The 20,666-nt window shown below is 43.4% G+C and overlaps 2 protein-coding genes across 3 annotated transcripts in view; one reads left to right on the top strand and one right to left on the bottom strand.

The window, feature by feature from the left end:
• Window positions 1–1,655, top strand: part of CFAP263 (cilia and flagella associated protein 263) — a 28,502-nt gene extending 26,847 nt beyond the window's left edge. For both annotated transcript variants that reach the window (XM_040498168.1, XM_040498167.1), the window contains one exon: window positions 498–1,655. In XM_040498168.1, coding sequence (XP_040354102.1) covers window positions 498–584 — 87 coding nt within the window. In that variant the 3' untranslated portion in view covers window positions 585–1,655. The remainder of the gene's footprint in view (window positions 1–497) is intronic.
• Window positions 1,043–15,726, bottom strand: PRSS54 (serine protease 54). Its single transcript, XM_040498165.1, is given in 7 exon segments — window positions 1,043–1,086; window positions 1,089–1,581; window positions 4,580–4,711; window positions 5,300–5,558; window positions 11,109–11,237; window positions 13,634–13,725; window positions 14,439–15,726. Coding segments are annotated over 7 exon segments (1,185 nt in total). The 5' UTR covers window positions 14,475–15,726.
• Window positions 15,727–20,666: the final 4,940 nt, after the last annotated feature.

Below are 20,666 nucleotides of genomic sequence, written 5' to 3' on the forward strand. Positions count from 1 at the left end.
GCACCCTTGCTCCTGGTAAGCACCAGGGAGAAATGGGAAACAAAATGCAAAACAAAGTGTGAAAAAAGAAAGCCTCAGGTCTGCCACAGGCCCACTTGCAGACTGAGAACACTTGAGACATCAGTAGAGTAGCTTAAAAACCCGGTCAGGTCACTTGGGAAGCCTGGCGTTTTCACATCCAGACCCAGGCTCCGGTTCCCACAGTACTTTGTCCTGCCTTTCCCGTGGTCACTTGGTGGCAGAGGGTGAATTAGGATCCAAACTTGGGCCTTTCAGATTTGGAGCCGAGAAGTAGCAGAGAAGCACGGCAGGAACCTGCAGCTTCTGACTTCACTAAACAGAAACCAGCTCTTTAGAAGATTCTTCCAGACTGGCTGACTCTTCCACACAGAGTCACCTGCCTCACCACAGGGCTGGATGCAGGTTGCGCTCTGAAAAATCACAATTGCTTTTTCCCAAGTGACCTTCTCCCCTCACCCTCTTTTTCCTCTTTGCAGATGACCTTAAAAGGCTACCGCAAGGCTTGGAATAAAATGAAAACCACCAATGAGCATTTGCAGGCAATTTGCCCCCCTGGGAAGTAGCCAGAGGGAGGCCACAGCTGCAGACAAGAGTGATCCATTAAAGTAATCAGCTCCTTTCCAGTCAAGGGGTCCTCTCACTGTCCCCTGTGCTGCTTGGTGTCCCCGACTCTCCAGCCACGCTGGCAGGCACTCCCCAGGCCACATTTGCCCGTGGGGAGTGTTTTCACAGTCTGGCCCCTGGAACGGTTAACACTGAAAGAACCACAGGGCACTCTAATGGTTTGGCACTTGTTAGCCCACATTTAGTTCACAAGCACAAATGAAAGTGACCTTCCCGCATGTGGGAGTGGGACAGAGGAGGGAGAGCCAGCCCAGTGTGCACCCTGGGCCTGTCCATGGCAGCCCAGGTGTGCAGCTAGCAAAAACAATCACCATTAAACAGACAGCAAAACAGAATGTGACTGCCCAGCACTCAGCATTCTGAGCTTATTCCTCAGTTGGGAGGGTTAGCTCCTAGACTAGATACCATTGCAAAAGAAAACAAGCACAAAGAAAAACAAGGTAATTCTTGGGGCTGATGTAACCTGTTCTGACCTGAAATAGGCCCTCTACCCTCCCCAGAGTCCCCGCCATAATAATCATAGTACATGGGTTGTATGTCCACAACAGAAGTCCTGCCTAATTCCCTTAACCCTTTCCTCCCAATGTCTGGGCTCTTTCTAGAGCTGTTTGCTGGCAATGAATATACGTCGGCCTTTTTTTCTCCTTGCACGTGTGCTGGGGACCATCCACTTTGGCCCAGCCCGGAATGTTTTCTCTGTGTAATGGTGAAATGTTCTTTGTAGCTGAGTGAAGGCAGCAAATTCTCCCAGTGGTGGAAGGCAGACAGCGGATGGCTGGTTTTCTTAGTCTTGGACATAATCCAGTCGCCATAGTCTTCCACCTTGAGGTACAGTAAAAAGCCAGGGCATTTCTCACCCCCGTGGGACAAGACTCCTCTCAGCACCCACAGATTCTGTTGCTGTAGCTGGCACATCATGGGGTTTCCAGGGTCCCCCTGTGACAAAGGACAGAAGGCTTCAGGTCTAAGAAAACTCATTTTCTTTTTAAATATATCCTTGTGCAATTTACCGTTTGTTCTAGAAATGTTTTATATTGGTTCTCACTTGAGAGGGGGTAAATTATAGGATACTATTTCCGATCTAGGCAGCCACCGCCACGAATTCCAACAAGATGGATTTTCCTTTTATTGTGCAGAGTATTTGCAGGCTTCTGCCATTTGCCTTTAGCTTCCTGGTTCGCATTTCATTTTCATGCCCCTTTGACTAAATCCTCACTCTCTCTTGGTTCCTCATTCCTCCAACGTTGACCAGGCTGGGTTCCCGGCTTTTCCACCTGGCAGCTGCCTGGCAGCACACCTGCTCACCAGCCCTGCCCGTGCTCTCAGCCTTCCTCTGGGACTCAGGGATTCTACCACACAGACCTTACCTCCTTTTAAGGGAGTGATGAGAAGCTTGGCACGCTTACCTAGATGTGTGACCCCGGAGAGTCACCTAGTTCTCTCTGAGTAAAGTGCAGAACCCTAACAGTGCCTGGCACACAGTACACACTCAAACAATTAGCTACTATTATCCTGGTAATAGAAAAGGCCATCATTTTATATGAAAAGCTGAGAAATATGAGAAGAGCAATAAGGCAACTACTAGGTATAATTTACCTTAACTGCCCCAGCCCCAATCCTCCTCTTAAGGTAATACCTGACCCCACTCCAAACCCGTGGTCCATCTTGCCCCAAGAAGGGTTGTCATTCAAAGGCTGACCAGCCCCTTCGGCCCACGTGGCCCGCCTATGCAGAAGGACTGAGCCAGCACATGGTACTCTTGCTGCCCTGTGCTGCCATGGAGCAGAGGGCAGAGATTTCATCCCAAGGGCTGGCTGGCTCTGCTACGACTGTTGAATGGGCTCACATCTGCACCCTATCATGTCTGCCTGGGGCAGAGACGCTGTCCAGCCAAGCATGGCATGGTCTTCCCTTCTGTCACCAGTTCCAACCCCAATTTGCTTTAACTGTGGTTCCATAGCTGGAGGAAGAAAAACAGTGCAATTTAGGACAAGTAGTTTGATGAATGAATGATTGTATGGAGACCTCCCTGGCTATTGCGTGGTTTTGCAAGTTGCCACTCTGCCCAGGTGTAGAATACATGGCTTTTCCTCTCCCTCATAACCTGTGGGGCCCAACTTTTGAAGCCCAAGCAGCTGAGAGAAGAAGTACCAGGTGCTCCTCTGGAGCAGCCCCACCTCATCTCCTAGGGGAGCAGCCCCAGCTTAAAGGGGCTCTTTTATTGTGTGATCCTTAACCTTAACATTGAACAAAAGCCCTGACAGTTGTGAGGAAAGGAGGGGGGGTGGGTTCAGAGTGATTCTGCTTTTGTTGGGTTTCCCAGGACCCACTAGGCAGATATTGGACTTGGGTGGTTTATTCTATATATCTGAAATATGGCTTTGAGGACTTCTGGACACTAGAACACATGTCCGAGAGAAGAAAGCATCCTAGGTAGACAAGTCACCATTTGTCTGAGCCAGTTTGCTAGCACAGTTCAAAAACAAAGGACTGACTGCAGGTGTGCTACAGGTAAAAACCAGTCTAAACTTTGCAGGTAGATTTGAAGAGGTGATCATTTAGAGTAGAAGCAGCTTACCATATCCCATTGAATCTAAGATGCTCTTGAAAAATTATTATCTTTTGGGGCACCTGGGTGGCTCAGTTGGTTAAGCCTCCAACTCTTGATTTCGGCTCAGGTTATGATCTCACAGTTCACGGGATCTAGCCCCCACTTCTGTGCTGTCAGCACGGAGCCTGCTCAGGATTCTGTCTCCCTGTCTCTCTGTCCCTCCCTCGCTCACACTCTCCTTCTCTCAAAATAAATAAACTTAAAAAAATTAACATCTTTGGAATGATATGTGTCTTTTAATTGGTTGATATCAGAGTTTAACTGGCAGCATTTTCTCTCCCTTGGTATTCCATACAATAATGGCACATTCCACAACTGATAGCATCTTAGATTTGATGAAATATGGTGCTGGATTGAGGGAATACCTCAATTATCTAACTTAAAAAGTTGTTAGTCTTCCACCTGCTAGAGTCCAGTACAAAGTAGACACTCAATAAATGTTGGATCAACTTTGGAAGGGCAAACATTGTATAATGAAAGGCAGCCCTTCATGCATTTGCAATAAAATTACTTTTAGGAAGAATTGTCCACATATATGTACTCTTCCCCCTTTCTCTAAAATACTTTCCCTAGATCATCTGGGGAAAAAAATTTCCCCATCTGGGAATGCTGAAAGTTACTTTGAAGGAAAGTAGAAATTAGAAATAGTAGAGTGTAGAAATTTTGGAGTAGAGGAGAGAAACCGCCTGGACACCTGGTAGACCCGGGTTCTCATCCTTATTATAACATTTATTAACTGTGTGATCCCTGTAAGCCCCACCTTCTCTGGTGTGGACATGAGGGAGCATGGACCAGGGACTTGTCAATTCCACACATTTTGCTGAGGTAGTAGGATAGCCACATCTGTACAGCCCTCATCCGATTGGAGGGCAGGGCTTCTTACAGAAAAACAAAAAACAAATCAATAACTGATGAGCAATAGCATCAGAGTCTAGATTCCATAGAAGCTGAATACAGTGACCCCACCCTGTAGACATGCTCAAAGTATACATGGTTTGACCCCACCCTGTAGACATGCTCAAAGTATACATGGTTTGGACTCACACTTGCAAACTTTTAGCCAGTGAAAAACCATCTATGACTTAGACATGCTTAATCATATCACATTGAAAATGATGACTGTTTAGTCCACTCGGTAGATTTTTATTGAATATCTGCTATCTGACAAGTACCGCTCACCCCGGAGACAGCCATGGATCCCAAGTGACAGTCCCTGCCAGTCCCTCAAGGAGTTCACTGTGCAATGAGGGAGAGTCCTGAGATTCCCTTGAAGTGACCACTGCTTACTCTCAGCCTTTAGCTTTTACTCCATCATGTTCTTACCAAACAGACAGCATCGGTTTCCTGCTCTATGTGATTGCCACATCCTGTTTTCTTGAGTTTGTGTAAGGGACACATGTTGATGTCTTTCACGGAGATTTTCCTCAGGATACTCATTGTCATGTGATTTCCTGTCTGGACCATGCAACAGAAAGCCAAGAATTATTAATGAGAAGACATTGTCTATGTTAACTACAACTCATGTATCCAGATGGGAATGAGTGGAGAATATTCTGATAAACCCCGTTCTCATAGAAATCAGAAACTGTGTCTGAGTTTTTCTGAACACTACCTTTGTTTTGAACTTGAATGTAAAAATAGAGAACATATTCATCCTTCGTCCACATCTACAGAGAATACATTTCCTTGTTCACTTCCCAAGAATAAAAGAAAAGAAGGATGGCTTGGTCAAGAGGGCAGTCAGCTCCTGTTCAGGGAATAATGTCTCCTGATCTCTCCCTTCAGGCTTTGCACTCCCTTCAAGCTGTTTGCTGACTATGTACTTCTAATTTGGGTGTAGAGCTAAAAGAAAAGGGACCAAATGTAAGAATGGCCACAGAAAGGGCAAGCATTGGGAATCTTGACTGATTACATGAGGGTTCCAGCCCAACTCTAGAATCTTGAGCAATGGGAGATAGGAAGCTAAACCCTAGAACGGTTCATCCAAGTCACCCCCACTGCTCGCACACACACAGCCTCCTCTAGGAGAAGGAAGGCATTAACTGCAGATGTGGGATTCCATCCTGCCACCCAGCAGTTCTGCAAGGCTGGTGGCATATGCAGCTTTCTGCCAAGGAAGCAGATGGGTCGGACCAGGTTGCTGAACTGCATCGCCGTGTCTGTCTTCAGGAGGGCTATGTTATTGTTCATGGTCTCATTATCAAAATCCTCATGGATGATGATGGTGTTGACCGGATACTCTTCATGAGCAATCACTTTGGCATCCATCTTAGCTATACCAACTATGACAATGATGTCCTTCCTAGAGAAAAAGCAAGGGAATCTTTAGAAGCCGAGGCACCATGGAAGCTTCACACTTTCCTTTTCATATTTACTCTTTTGGGGGTGGGTTGGAACACTCATCCAATTGATTTTTCCTGGGCTAGTTTTTACTTACCCCTTTGGACCCAGTCCCCAGGAAATCTTTTCTGAACTCCTAGACTCGTGTCCTCCTTTGTGAGCCCATAGCATCTTGGCAATTCCTTTACCTTAATGTCATTTGTCCCACCACCCAAAGATAATCTGTTATGACTTATCTTTTTTTCATGCTTTTTCCATAGTTTTTTGGGTTTTTTTTTTGATAGTCATAGTTACACCAAGGATGTAACCTTGACTCTTGATTTTAGCTCTTAACATTTTAAAAGAAACATCTTTTCATATTACATACTCTGTAAATACTCTTGAGAGAAATTCCAATTATAATAGCGATGGAGCTCATTTGGTTGTTTTCCCTTTCTCCCCTTGGGGACCACCCAAGGGACTACAGAAATGAGAAACAAATGCTGAAAAACACCATAAAATGAAAAGACACTAGAGAATCCAAACCTCAGAATTAGAGGAAGGGCTGACAACAGCAGTAAAGGACGGCAGAAGCGCAGGGTGTTCTAGATGACCTACTCCCACAAAGTCAGGAAAAGCTGGTCAAACACACTTCTCAGCAAAGAGGTAGAAAGAAAACAAAACAAGCACCAAAATAAAGGCCAAATTGGATGCTGCAAAAAGGAGAATAGAGAGAACAGAAAATACATTAAAGGGCACAGGGTGAAGGACTGAGAAAAGTGACCAGAATGAAATGGACGTTAACAAAGATTTTTAAAGGCGAGAAAGGAGAATGACAAATATGGCAGTCAATGGAGAGCCAGCAGATCACAAAGAAAGTAACCCAAATAAGACAGAAAAAAGATTTCCGGATCCAATTTAAGAACGTTTTCTGGAAATAAGCCTTCACTCTACAGTTTGGAAGTGTACTCCACACCCTAGGGAAAAAGCAATACAGAATGATCAACATGGAGACATAGCCTTGTCAGCTCCCAACAAGAAACAGATGGCACTCTCAAGGTAAGTTGGGGAAAGTTTAAGTAAGTTGGGGATTCTTTACAATGGTCTTGGAAGGATGTAGGGAAATCCCAAAGAATAGTTCAGTACCTGGGTGTCACGTGGCAAATGCAGCTTCCTGCTCAGATAACAACAGGGTGCCATTGTGCCTTTGGGTACTAGAGGGAGGAGGGAGTGGTCAGAGCTGTGGGCAGTGGGTCACTTGGCTGGAGGAGGCAGCCAGTCTACAGTACCCCTCTGGGGAATAAGGACCCTGCCCTTGCCCTCCCCACTTCCTCTTAACTCTTGCCAGTACTCCCCCTGGCCAAACCCAACTGGAACCCAGAAGGTAAGAGTACCATTGGTGTAACCCACACAAGTCAGCCTCCTGGGACCCAGAAGGGTAGAAGAGAGTAGAGAGTAGAAATGGAAGAGATGCCGCATAGCTAGTAAAGTTGATGGACTTCAAAGACAAAGGAGGAATCCTTAGGCATCCAAACAAAACCAGATTAAGTCATCTTAAGTTTGGCTATGTAATTTATTGCCTAACCCAAGGAACTTGAGAGAGTGAAAGGGGATGCTTGCAGCAGGACACTAGGATAATAGGTGTAACCAGACCTCTCTCAGGTGCACTGGGATGAGTGATCATGTACCTAGAGAGGAAAAAATCAGAATGGCTTCATACTTCTCTACAGCAAGATTTAACACCAGAAACCATGGCAGTTGTGGGGGTGGGGGTGGGGGTGTGTGTGCAGTGGTAATGCCTATTAAGTCTCCAAAAGAAAGAAGGCATGATCCATGAATTCTACACTTAAGTTGTCATTCAGGCTTAAGGACAGCACATTTGTTAATATCCAAAACCCAAGGAAATATGGTTCTTGGGAGCCCTTTAAGAAATGGAGACAAATTTTAGCCAATTCTAGTGTTGAATGGAGAAAATCCAGCAGTGTTGAATGGAGAAAATCCAACAAAAGGATTGTCAGTAAGTGTGGAGTTCATTATAACATTGGACTGAAAGCCTTTTTAGAGTTTGGGTTAGAGTCAAAATGTAAACTCTGTCAGTAATCAGATGGTGTAACTAAAGCTATAAAGAAGGTCGGAAGGTAGGTATATATGTCAGTTTCCTCATCTTTTAAAGGAATCTAAACATTATTTACAGCTAATATGTAAAATAATAAGGATGTGCAAATATGTATGTGAATCAAGGTAAACATTAAAGCACTTATATTATCTATTAAAATTGTGTGGTGGAGGAGAAGGAGGGAAGGAGTAAAAAGATAGGACTTCTGGCACTGACCACAGTAGAGTCTAAAGAGAACAGTCCAGGGGCACCTGGGTGGCTCAGTTGCTTAAGCCTCCGACTTTGGTTTAGGTCACAAACTAAGGGTTTGTGACTTCAAGCCCCGTGTTGGGGTCTGTGCTGACAGTGCAGAGCCTGGAGCCTGCTTTGGATCCTGCATCTTGCTCTCTCTCTGACCCTCCCCAGTCGCGGTCTGTCTCTGTCTCAAAAGTAAACATTAAAAGAAAATAATAATAATAAAGAGGACAGTGCAGAAAGAAACAAAGGATGTTGCTATCTTCCTTGAAATTATAACTCTAAGGTGAAACCCAGAACAAAAACTCAAACTTTCCAAATTTGTCAGAAGAGGCATTCAAAACAAAGGCCACATAATGAAAAGAAAAACAAAGCGGAAAACATAAACTAAAATGAAAACAAGAAGCAGGAGTTTCATTTAGAACATCAATTTAGAGCAGAAGAACATGAAGTAAGACAGAGAGGCTCTTAATGACGAAAAAGAATTAAGTCTATGGCGAAGACCTTGTAGTCATAAGCATCTGCAGCATGTGACATAATGTTCATAAAGGAAATATTCCAGGAAATAGGAGAAAGAGCCAAAGCTTGTTCATGGTAGATTTTAACTCACCTCTGTCAACCTAGGACAAAGCAAAGAGATTCCCTCCCCCAATTTTATATATTAAATTGTCCACCAGAGACAGAGAATGAACTTTGAATTTTAACCGTGGGAAACATTCACGTGACTCACATATAGTAGACTGCAAGGGCACCCCAACAAATTCCTAAACAGATCTAATCATCATGTAGTATAACTCAAAACGAAATAAGGGCAGAAAACAAACAAAACACCCTGAGTATTTGAAAACTCTGTCTTTAATAAAACCCTGAGGCAAAGGGAAAATCAAAACCAAAATAGATAGACCAGATAGGAAATAACAATAATGAAAACGCTACCTGGAAAGTCAAATCTCTCTGGAAGGCTAGTGCCAAGATTCAGTCCAATCTGTCCACTCCTGGGTTATTCATGCTACAGTGTATTACACATGTATGCAATAATATATGGACAAATATATCTACTTGCAGCAATTTTTGGCACTAGGAAAGATCAGAAGCAACCCAAATTTCCATTATCAGAGGACTGTGTATTTATGGTAGATCCATCTTGGGATACTGTGCAGCTGATAAATATGGGAGTGAAAAAGAGTGAAAAAGCTGAGTGTAATGCTGTGTCTGGTACACTATCAGTTGTATCAGGGGCTGTTACAGACTGAATTGTGTTGTGCCAAATTTGTTGATGAAGTCCTAGCCCCAGGTGTGGCTGTATGTGGACACAGGGCCTTTAAGGATGTTATTAAGATTAAATGAGGTCTTAAGGGTAGGGCCCTAACCCAACAGGACTAGCGTCCTTGCGAGAGGAGGAAGAGACATCAGAAGTGCACACCCCGAGGAAAGGCCATGTGAGGACACTGCAAGAAGGCAGCCATCTCCAAGCCAAAGAGAGAGTCCTCAGAAGAAACCAGTCCTGCCGACACCTTGATCTTGGACTTCTGGCTTCCAAAAGGTGAGAAATAAATTTCTGTTGTCTAAGTCACCCTGTGTGTAGTATTTGTCAGGGCAGTCCTAGCAGATTAATACAAGGGGGAAGGAAAAATCTCTCTCTGTCAATAGATACAAGAATCAATATAGCTAGACCTATAGATATATAGATATCCATAAGTGCATTGAGTAATTAAGGAAGAATATTTAAGAAACTGACGGTAGAATATGGTTTAAGGGAGGAAGTTAGTGTCTGAAGGCCAGGGAATCTTTTGGTTCCTTCTGAACATTATACTGTGTACATGTATTTTAATTTAAATGCATGCATTTTCAGGGGTTTCTGGGTGGCTCAGTCCATTGAGTGTCCGCCTCTTGATTTTAGCTCAGGTCATGATCCCAGGGTCGTGGGATGGAGCCCCATATCAGGCTTCATGCTGAGCATGGAAGTTGCTTAATTAAGATTCTGTCTCTTACTCTCTCCCTCTGCCCCTCTCCCCCACTTGTGCTCTCTCTCTCTCTCAAATATAAATAAATAAGTAAGTAAATAAATAAATAAATAAATAAATAAATAAATAAAACTATTTTCAAATAAAAATATAAGTTATAGGTTTAAAAATTCAGCATCTCCACCATATTCTATCAAGTGTTTATACTATTACTTATTTGGCAATTATAGTAATTATAATCTCTTCCCCCATACTCTGTGTGTGTGTGTGTGTGTGTGTGTGTGTGCACGTGTATATATATATGGCATATAAATAGTATATATAGAGATATATAATAATATATATTATTTATATACTATATATTATATGGTATACATATATGAATGAGTAACCATAATTTATTTATCCATGATAATTGGACATAACATTTCGAGTGTTTTGTGTGTGTTTAACCACCCTATGAACAACTTTGTGCATAAAACTTTTCCAGTGGTTGAAATTATTTCATTAATGTCCACTCTCAAAAGTGAAATCTTTGGGTCAAAAAGTAAAATGTTTTACAAAAAATTATTCCTTTAATAACATTTGAGGTGTTTTTTTTTTTCCTGGTTTACAAGAATGTATAAATTTACCACATAGAATTTGGAGACTACAAAGAAGTTCAAAGAAGAAAACAGAAATCGGGTGCATTCTGAGCATTCAGAGATAAGTGCTTGTAAAGCGTTTGCATATTTCCTTCAAGTCTTTTCTCCATGCACATATATTTGTGGCAGTCACGTTGTAAGGTTCAAGGTTAAGTGTTTTAAGGTACAGGCTCCTAACAATTCACTTAACAAGCTTAGAGTAAAGACCTCTAGTACCTCTAGTACCAGGGGTCAGTGCCTGTGTTGCAGTAAAATGGGAACAGATGTCCTTCCCGTGGAGGATGGAGGAACAATCATTTCACCTTGTGGGTGTGCAGTCCCCACAGCAGAGAACACACTGGACAGCATGACTTTGGCAACTGGTGATTCCAGGACCCCAAGAGTCATGGCAGGGCAAGTGCCAAGCCAGTAAAAAGCCCTGTTGCCCTGTCACCAGGAATCTACCTTCCAGGTCTCCCCAGGCTGAGCCAGAAAGGGTCCCTCCACCTCCACCCCAGGGGGCTGTGTAGGCCCCAAAGGCACGGGTACTGGCCTGTTCTGCAAGGCAGATGCGATGCTGATGATCCAGAACTCACTGAGGATGCTGCCAAAAGCCAGGTGAGTGTACTGGGAATCCTGCAGCGACACCACCCACGGGAATTCCTGGTCTTTGACCAAACCCTCCTCGGAAGTTTCCACAACACTGGTTTTCTGGATGCCACAACCTGCAGAGAGGGTGTGTGGGGGCCTCACTGTTGGGGCAAGGAGTTGGCGGCCTGAGGCCACCACCACTGCATCACACCTCAAGACCACCTCTCCTGCTGGCTCCCCACTCCTTCTGGCTCTCCATCTTTGGTGAATGAACAAAAGCATTTTGCTTTACCAATCACTCCCTGAAGTCCAGTCATCAAGGGGTTAAAAGGTCCCACCAGGTTGAGGCTGATTCTGGCCCATTCAGGCCTGCTTGGCCTTTGCCTTTACAGGCCCTCAAGTGAGTTGCCTCCAATTGGGCAGTCTCTTGGGTCTGGACATTTGTTTCAAATGAGAGTAAAATGTTGACTAATGTTTTAAATAAACATTCTCCCCCTGCCTGTCCTGGTTTCACCCAAGATGCTGTATTGCTCTGTACTGAAAAATAAGTCCTTATTCATAGAATCATGGAAAGTGTAAGAATGATAGAACAGGAAGGACCCTTGAAACTCAAAGCCCCAGACTGAGTGAGCTGAGCCTCCTACTTTGCAGGCAACATTATGGGATGGCGTACACATGGGGTGTTTTGCTCTCTGTGGCTGCTGACTCCCTCCCTGTCCTGACAGTCCTCATGGCCAGGGGTGCCTATCTCATCCTCAGTACTCAGAGTGGAGGGCAGGGATTCTCAACCTAGCTGCACATTTCATCCACCTGCTGGCCATCCACCTGCTGTCCCCCTGGGGACACGACCTGGGCACTGGCATTTTAAAAAGCCTCCCCAGGTAGTTTCTAATGTGTATTCAGCTTTGAGATCTACTAGTGTTTTGGGAAGGTTCTGGATGCAGTGTCCCAGATACTGTTGGCCCCTGTGCCGTGAGACTTGGGAAATGCCACTTTACCTCTCTGGACCTTAGTTTCCTCTTTTGAAATGTGGGGTAACACACCTCTTGGAGTCATAAAGATCATGTAAGGAGAGATTATGGGAAGGTGCTTTGCAAACTGTATCCTAATGACTGATAATGCTAATGGATGATTTCTTTGTTTCTTTTTTTTTTTTTTTTAACGTAAGCCACTACTCTGGTTGCTGTTTATAAATCCCAAACCACAAGTACCTAGTACATGTTTCTAAATCAGAGGTCCTTGGGGCGCCTGGGTCACTCAGTCGGTTAAGCGTCCAACTCTTTATTTGGGCTCAAGTCACGATCTCACGGTTTGTGAGTTCAAGCCCTGCATCAGGCTCTGCGCTTACAGTGCAGAGCCTGCTTGCAATTCTCTCTTCCTCTCTCTCTGCCCCTCCCCAACTCGTGCTTTCTCTCTCTCTCAAAATAAACTTAAAAAAAAAATAAATTGGTGGTCCTGGATGATAGGTGTCACATGGTGGGCACCACTAGCCAACTATTGGTCAGATAATTGGTGGCTCTGTTATCAGCCATTTATTCAATTCATGGAACATTGGCAATCTATAGTGAATAAGGCATTAACCATTGTTACCCAAATCAATAAGAACCTACAGGTAGGTGATGACTTTTCTTTCTCAAAGCTCTAGTTGGCTAGTTTATAAAACCCTTGGAAGGTCCAGGATATAAGGAGGAAATCTGAGCTAAAGATGAAATGTTTGCCCTGGGTCACTTGCCTGAAGCTATTTAAGAGGGAGGAGAGACCCTTTCTGTCTTGTGGGTATCCCTTGGTCTCTCTGGGGCTGCAAGGATGTGGAGTAGGCTAGGAAAGTACGGGGTTCTCCCTTTGGTGTGTGCTGGGGCAGTGTTAGATGCTCTGTCCTGTCTCCCATCTAACTCCAGGAAGATTGGACAGAGCCAGCTAGGGTGGCAGCTAGATGGAACAGAGCTTGCTGTCCCCTCTCAACCTGCCTCTTCCTAGGATGGAATCTTAGTTCTGGATGACCTGGAGGTCAGGGAAGGACTGAGTCCCAAGCAGGCTCCAAGGTACCTTCTTGCTCCTGGTACCAGGAACCATCAGTTTAGTGATACTTGGGGGGTTAATGATGAAAGATTTACTTGAAACCACAATGCTTAGGTAGAAACAAGGGGAGGGCCTGGTTTCTGAGTACACCAGATATACCATAGGCCTCCACCTGGGCATGGGGAGGACATCCCCCACCTGATGGTGCCTGGTGGGGTTTCTGAGTGGGCTTTTCCATAGTCTGAGGCTTACTTTCCTAATGGCACTCTCACCCGAGGATCAGCTCTGCCATCGGACTGCTGAAGCCAGTTTCCTGCATCCACGGCCCATGTTCCCTTTCTTTGCCTGATTCCCACCGCCAACACCTGCTGTCCGAGCAGAGCACTGCCAGTCCTCTTCCCCCTGAGTCCCTCTCTGGACATTAAGGGCCATGTACAGGATTCCTGGACAGCTCCCCCTGCCATGTCACACAAGCTGCTGACATTGTCATGGAAAAGAGAAGCACACTCACTGGCAGAAGAGTGGGAGACATAGAGCAGTACTAAGAGCATCCGTCTCATCTCTGCCATCCCCAAAGTGAACTGCAGCAGACACCATGGGCAGCTGTGAAAACACAATATCCAGTGGCACAGGCTTTTCCTCTCGTCCCTTAAGCGGCAATCCCCCCACCGTGTCAGAGGCCCTGCCTCTTTCCTTTCCCCTGACAAAGCCTTCAAAACGTGGGAAACAGACCTGTCACGTCCCAATTGCTTGGTTCCGTGCAGTGAAGGGCTCAGGGACCAGCTGCCCAGCACCGATATTGTTAGGATTGGGAAGATGGCCCACAAAGAGGAGCCAGCCCCTGTGTGTCAGTTTTCTCCTCGATCCAGCCAGGGTCCCCAGGCTTCCCAGAGAGTTGGGTCTCAGAAGAGGGTTGTTTTTTGACTCATGGAACCTGACCCCTTTCTTAACTCTGTAGCCATAAAATGCTGCTGAAAGTAAAAGCAGGGTTTACTGCAAGCCCACCCCTGGCTTTGCCCATCCTGCCACACTCAGCTGGCTTAAATGATGCTGGGATTTCTTTTCACTACTGACCACTTATACTTTTACATCATAACCGCCCAGTTTGTAGCTCTGTTAATTTGTGCAATAACCGGACAAGGCAGACAGTATCACTGTTCCCATTTTACAGATTCAGAAACTGACATTCACACACAGAAACCTGCCCCAGGTCACACAGCTTCCAAGTGGTGGAGCTGGAATTTGAACTGGGGTCTGTCTGAGTTCAAAGCCCACACGTGTCTCCCCCCCCATCATAGCATCAGCCCCACTCTTGCCTCAAACTGTGCACAATAGCCGTTCTCAGTCACCATGTTCCGCTCATGACACTGGATGTTTCTTGCTGTCAGGATGGCTCTCAGAGTCTTCTGTGAACTGCTACTGCCAAAGGAGAAATGAACTCACTCTGACTTTACACAGCAGAGCTCAACAGAGGGATTCCTTCTACCACCTTGGGAAGAATGTTCCATTGTGGCATCACAGTTACCATGGTATCACCAAGCAAATGTCTAGACATGGAGACCTAGGAGGAGCCAGGATGAAAAGCCTGCCTGTTTCCTAAACTTGGCAAGGCTATTCTGGAAGCCTGGCTTTCCCCAAGTCTGGCGGAGAAGACATCCCTTTTGCTAGATCACAAAGCCCTGTCCCATTGCAGCCGTGGTCTACTTCCTCAGCACCCGCCCTGTGTCTACACAACTTTGTCAGACTGGATGGAGGAAGCCCACGACTAAACTGAGTCTGGTTTTTCCAATCCCCATAAGCATTCTTACATTCTCAGTGTGGTTTCCTGGAGCCCAGTTTTCCCTAGCCCTTTGGCTTGATGGTCCCAGCAAAGCCACCAGACTGTCAGCTCTGCCAAACCATAGGGTCAGATGGGATCTGCACTCCAGCCACTGTTAGCAGCTTTGGTTTCAGCACAAATGGCAGGACTCAAGAGAGCTGTTGACAACATTGTGGTAAGAGAAGTGTTGACAACGTTTCATTAGATAGAATCAGAGTGCTCACAGGCTGCTGGCTCAGTCGCATGAAAGATATTTATTGGATGGGTAGATGAGTGGCTGATGGAAGGAAAGATCAGTGGATAGAAAGTAAAGCGTGACTCAGAAAGGAGTCGCCATTTCCTTCCCCTCAAGATTCCCCTGATGTCCTATGTGCCTCACAATCATCCATCACCTTTAACACTGAGCAGGCATTGGCTTCTGCTGGGAGAACAGAATGGGAAAGATTTTTGGCAGTGGGAGAAATGGGAGTTGATCCTTCAGTCTGTTCGCGATGTCAATTTGACATCGTCAGCGTCAAAACACTTTCACTTGTATTTTCTCGTTTACAATTCACAATCACCTGGCCAAGATGAAGGAATTACTTGAGCTTTCCCGATGGGAACGTGGTGGCTCAGAGTGGGAAAAGTCACTGGAAAGCACATCTGGAAAGTAGCAGGGGCAGGACTTGAGCCCAGATCCTTCCAACTCTAGGGTGGTGAGCCATGCCCAAGTTGGCATTTCTCAGGCTGGACCCTGTCTGTGCTGCCTGATAAAGTACCAAAGCAGAAGTGCTGATTAGCGCAAAGCCAGGCGTTGCTCTTTAAAAGTGGGGATGCTGGGGGGGGGGGGGGCGGTGCCTGGGTGGCTCACTTGGTTAACCATCTGACTCTCGATTTCAGTTCAGGTCTTGATCTCAGGGTCATGAGTTCAAGCCCCACACTGGGTTCCATGCTGGGCATGGAGCCTACGTAAAAAAAAAAAAAAAAAGAAAAGAAAAAGTGGGGATTCTGAGGGTAATGCACAAGACCCTAACTCTCTCCAATTCCTCTTTAATTCCTACATGAAAAGAAGCCACGGGGAGACCACCAGAAACACCCACTCTTAACAGGAACGATCTAGCATAATTTTGTAATACTAAGAAAGGCTCAGAATCCTGCCAGGGGCCCAGGAGACATTGTGAACAGAAGGCCTCAAATCTTCAGCCTCTCTGGGTTACTTAATGCAGACCATCAGCTTTTGGTAACTTTTAAAGGACCCATCACGATTTTGTAAATAATTATTTAATTCTTTAAGGTTAATAATAACAATGGTAATAATAGTTTTATATCTTGGAGAGGAAATTCATTTGCAACTTTACACCAAGGGCTACATATCCAGGATTGTGACAACATGAAACATATGTAGTTTCTCAGCGGGTCACTTTCTATTTTTACTCTTTATTTTTATTAAGTTAGAAAATCCTAACTCTCAGTTAAAGGACATCTGAAATTGCAGCAAGTTCTTGAAACTGGCAGATAGTTCTGGATATTCAGATTGACTGTGGACTCCAAAATCATGGAGAGTTTTTTTTCACTCTGCTGATGACTGCTCTCAGTTATTCATGGGCCATCGTGCTTGAAACCTGGAGTGTTGAAAATTTCTCCTGAGGAGTTTGAAAGTTTCATCCTGGGGGATAGTGATGGTTGAATTTCTAAATCACTTAGTTGCTTTTCCCTCTGGAAAATATTTCTTCATGTTCTGTTTCAGTTTTGGAAAATGATGTTTAAACATGCCAATAAGCTTTACTGCATTTCAAAATCTCTTCTTGGAGGCAATTAACAGAACAAAAAAAAAAAATCAAGTACTGCTTCATTTACGTGTCATACATTTTCCAAGTGTTGCCTGCTACTGATCAATGGTTTGTTGAACTGTTGGGTAAAATGTCTACTAGCCCAAATATATCATAGTTATTGTGCACTGCATACTACGACTTTGATACTGATGCAACATCTTACAGAGTCCTCTGAACAGGAATTTTGTCAATAGTTCATACTACATTTTCTTTGAATTGCTTTTCATTACTATCGACACTCACTGAAAGCTTCTCAGCTGTGGTATCACATCTACTCTGAAGAGTACAAGTCTGAATCAGGTTTTTGCCATTGAGATATCTTCTCCACTTAGCAAAAAACATTCAGGAATTTCTTGGAAAGCATTATAATGCCCTCATTCTGGAAAAAATATATATTTATAACTTACTTACCAAAGAGGTAATCATGCTTGATTGAAAATGACAAAAATGTTTTAATGGTTTCATTATCATCAGATATCTACGTTGGACTTACAGATTTTTCCTTAGATAGATCATCCATAGAATGTTTTTATTTTCCTAAAAGTGCTTAAAACAAAACGTCATGTTTATCATATTCTTGACTCCTAAAGAAAGAGCTTGTGTGCAAGAGTTTTTCAATCTTTATCTAAATGAAATGCATTTCATTAGCCCTTGCCCCCTGAAAGTCAAATTACCCAATCAATAATCTTTGAATTGGCTGATAATGAACATTTGCACCACATATAGCTATATTTATTAATACAAATTTCCCCAATGAAAAAAAATTCCATTTTAAGTTATTCAGTTTAAAAGAAACATCTAGGAAATTTATTTCTTTATATCATCTGACTTACAACACAAGAGCTAAAACATTACCATTATCTTGTGCCTACCTCCATGTTCAACCCTCTCTTTCATTCTTGCTCTTTGTTTAACAAGTTTATCCATAGATATGTATGCCTAAACTACTGCTTAAGGTTCTCTAGAGTGTGTGTACTTAGGAATAGGATTGCTAGGTCAGAGAATGTGTTAAGATATACCTCGCTCTAAAGGTAATGCTAAATTGTTTTCCAAGATGGTTGAACCAATTTACATTCCTACCAGCAATGTAAGATGATCCTGCTGACTCATGAATGTCCTCTCCAACACTTATTACTGTCAGCCTTAATTTTTGGTTAGTCTAATGGATATAAAATGATACCTCATTGCTAAATTGTGTTTCCCTAATTACTAGTAAGGTTAAAGATAAGTTTTCTCATGTGTTTGTCACCTGCTCGAGTTAATGTTTATGTCGTTTGTCCTTTTTTTCCTGTTGGGTTGCTTGCCTTTTTCTTACTGAGATGAAGGAATTCTTAATACATTCTGAATGTTGTTCACTATGTGTATTGTGAATATCTTCTACCAATTTCTGGCCTGTGTTTTCTATTTTAATTTCTTTATGATGTTTTCATATAAACAGAGGTCTTAATTTTAGTTTTAACGATGTCAAATGTATTAATATTATATTGTTAGGGCTGTTTTGTGTCTTGTTTAAGAAACCTTTCTCTAGGGGTGCCTGGGTGGCTCAGTCGGTTAAGGCGTCTGACTTCAGCTCAGGTCGTGATCTCACAGTTCGTGAGTTCAAGCCCCACATTGGATTCTGTGCTGACAGCTCGGAGCCTGGAGCCTGCTTCAGATTCTTTGTCTCCCTCTCTCCCTGCTCCACCCCCGCTCATGCTCTGTCTCTCTCTCTCTCTAAAAAATGAATAAACGTTAAAAAAAAATTAAAAAAAAAAAAAAAGAAACCTTTCTCTAGATCCACATCAATGATCTATTCTACTGTATTATCTTCTTAAATCTTTAAAGTTTTGTTATGGGGGGTGCCTGGGTGGCTCAGGGTGTTGAGCGTCTGACTTCAGCTCAGGTCACCATCTCACACTCCGTAAGTTAGAGCCCCGCGTCGGGCTCTGTGTTGATGGCTCAGAGCCTGGAGTCTGCTTCAGATTCTGTGTCTCCCTCTCTCTCTGCCCCTCCCCTGCTCCTGCTCTGTCTCTCTCTGTCTCAAAAATAAATAGAAATATTTTTTAAAAATTAAAAAAAAAAGTTTTGTTTTGACACATAAGTCCTCACCTCAATCTGGAATTTTTTTTGTGTGCATGGTATGGGTCCACTCTTTCCCACATGGATAGCTTCATTTCTCCACAGGTCTCCAGTGTGAGCTCGGACGTACATGTGCCTGGGACTGTTCTGAGATCTCTCTCCTGTCACACTGGTCACCTTATCTATTTCCTTGTGCCAATTCCATGCAATCTCAAGTGTTACAGCTTTGCAAAGTCTTACTGTTTAGTAAGGCAAGTGGTCCCACATAATTCTTTTTCTTTAGGAATGTCTTAACTATCCTTGGCCTTTGTACTTTTGTGTAGTTTAGAATCAACTTGGCACTGCCACCAAAAACAAACAAACGAAGCCTTCAAAGATTTGGATTAGAATTGCATTATATCAATAGTTCAATTCGTGGCTACATTAACATCTTTATATTATTGACTCTTCTTATCCATGAGCATAATGTGTCTCTCAATTTAATTAGGTTGCCTTTAAGATTTTTCAATATAATTTTATGATCTGCCCCATAAAGGTCTTGTACATCTTTTGATAGAATTTATTCCTAAACATCTTATACTTTTTGGTTGCAATTAAATGATGTCTTCTTTTATTATGCTTTTTAACCATTTCTTACTAAACCACTTAGAATTTGTAAAAAATTATTGTTAGAATCTTTTGGGTTTTCTATGTAAAGAATCCTATCACCTGTTAATAATGACAGTGTTGGGGTGCCTGGGTGGCTCAGTCAGTTAAGTGTCTGACTTCAGCTCAGGTCATGATCTCACGGCTAATGAGTTCAAGCCCCACCTCAGGCTCTGTGCTGACAGCTCAGAGCCTGGAGCCTGCTTCAGATTCTGTGTTTCCCTCTCTGTCTGCCTCTCCCCTGCTCAAGCTCTGTCTCTCTCTCTCTCTCTCTCTCTCTCTCAAAAATAAACATTAAAAATTAAAAAAAAAATAATGACAGATTTTTTTATGACTTTTATTTCTTTTTCCTGTCTTACAGCCCTGGCTAAGACCTCCAGTATAATGTTGAATAAGATCCGTAAAAGCGGGCATCCTTGTCTTGGTCTAAGGGAAGGTTTCTAACACTTTCTCATATAGAATAATATATGATCTAGATTGCTAACTAGATTTCCTTAATTAGGTTGAGGAATCCCCTTCTATTTCTACGGGTTTTTTTGTTTGTTTTAATCAAAACTTGGGGTTGAATTTTGTCAAATGATTTTTTTGGCATTAAGATAATTGGGGCGCCTGGGTGGCGCAGTCGGTTAAGCGTCCGACTTCAGCCAGGTCACGATCTCACGGTCCGTGAGTTCGAGCCCGCGTCGGGCTCTGGGCTGATGACTCAGAGCCTGGAGCCTGTTTCCGATTCTGTGTCTCCCTCTCTCTCTGCCCCTTGCCCATTCATGCTCTGTCTCTCTCTGTCCCAAAAATAAATAAACGTTGAAAAAAAAAATTTTTTTTAAAAAAGATAATCATGGTTCTTCTTTAATTTGTGAACATGATTAATGAAACTAATAGAGTTTCTCAAATTAAGCTACTCTTGAATTTCAGGGATTAATGTTTTATCGTCTTATATACCACTATTCATGACTGTTTGGTATAGGGGTTTTGGTATCAATGTTTGTGAATTAGATTAGCTTACAATTTTCTTCTCTTGTATGTTCCTTATTAGTTTTACTGGCCTTGTGGCCTTAGTTGGGGAGATGGAAATGGTCTGTTATCTGAATGTTTGCAAAACTCATCTGAAAACTATCTGGGCCTGGTGGTTATTTTGTGGGGAAATTTCTAACAGCTGCTTAATTTATTTTTATTTTTAGTGTTTCTAAGACTATCCACTGTTTATCTTGAGG

Source organism: Herpailurus yagouaroundi, unplaced genomic scaffold (assembly GCF_014898765.1).
Source record: "Herpailurus yagouaroundi ecotype Mexico unplaced genomic scaffold, PumYag 190, whole genome shotgun sequence".
NCBI classification, from domain to species: Eukaryota; Metazoa; Chordata; class Mammalia; order Carnivora; family Felidae; genus Herpailurus; species Herpailurus yagouaroundi.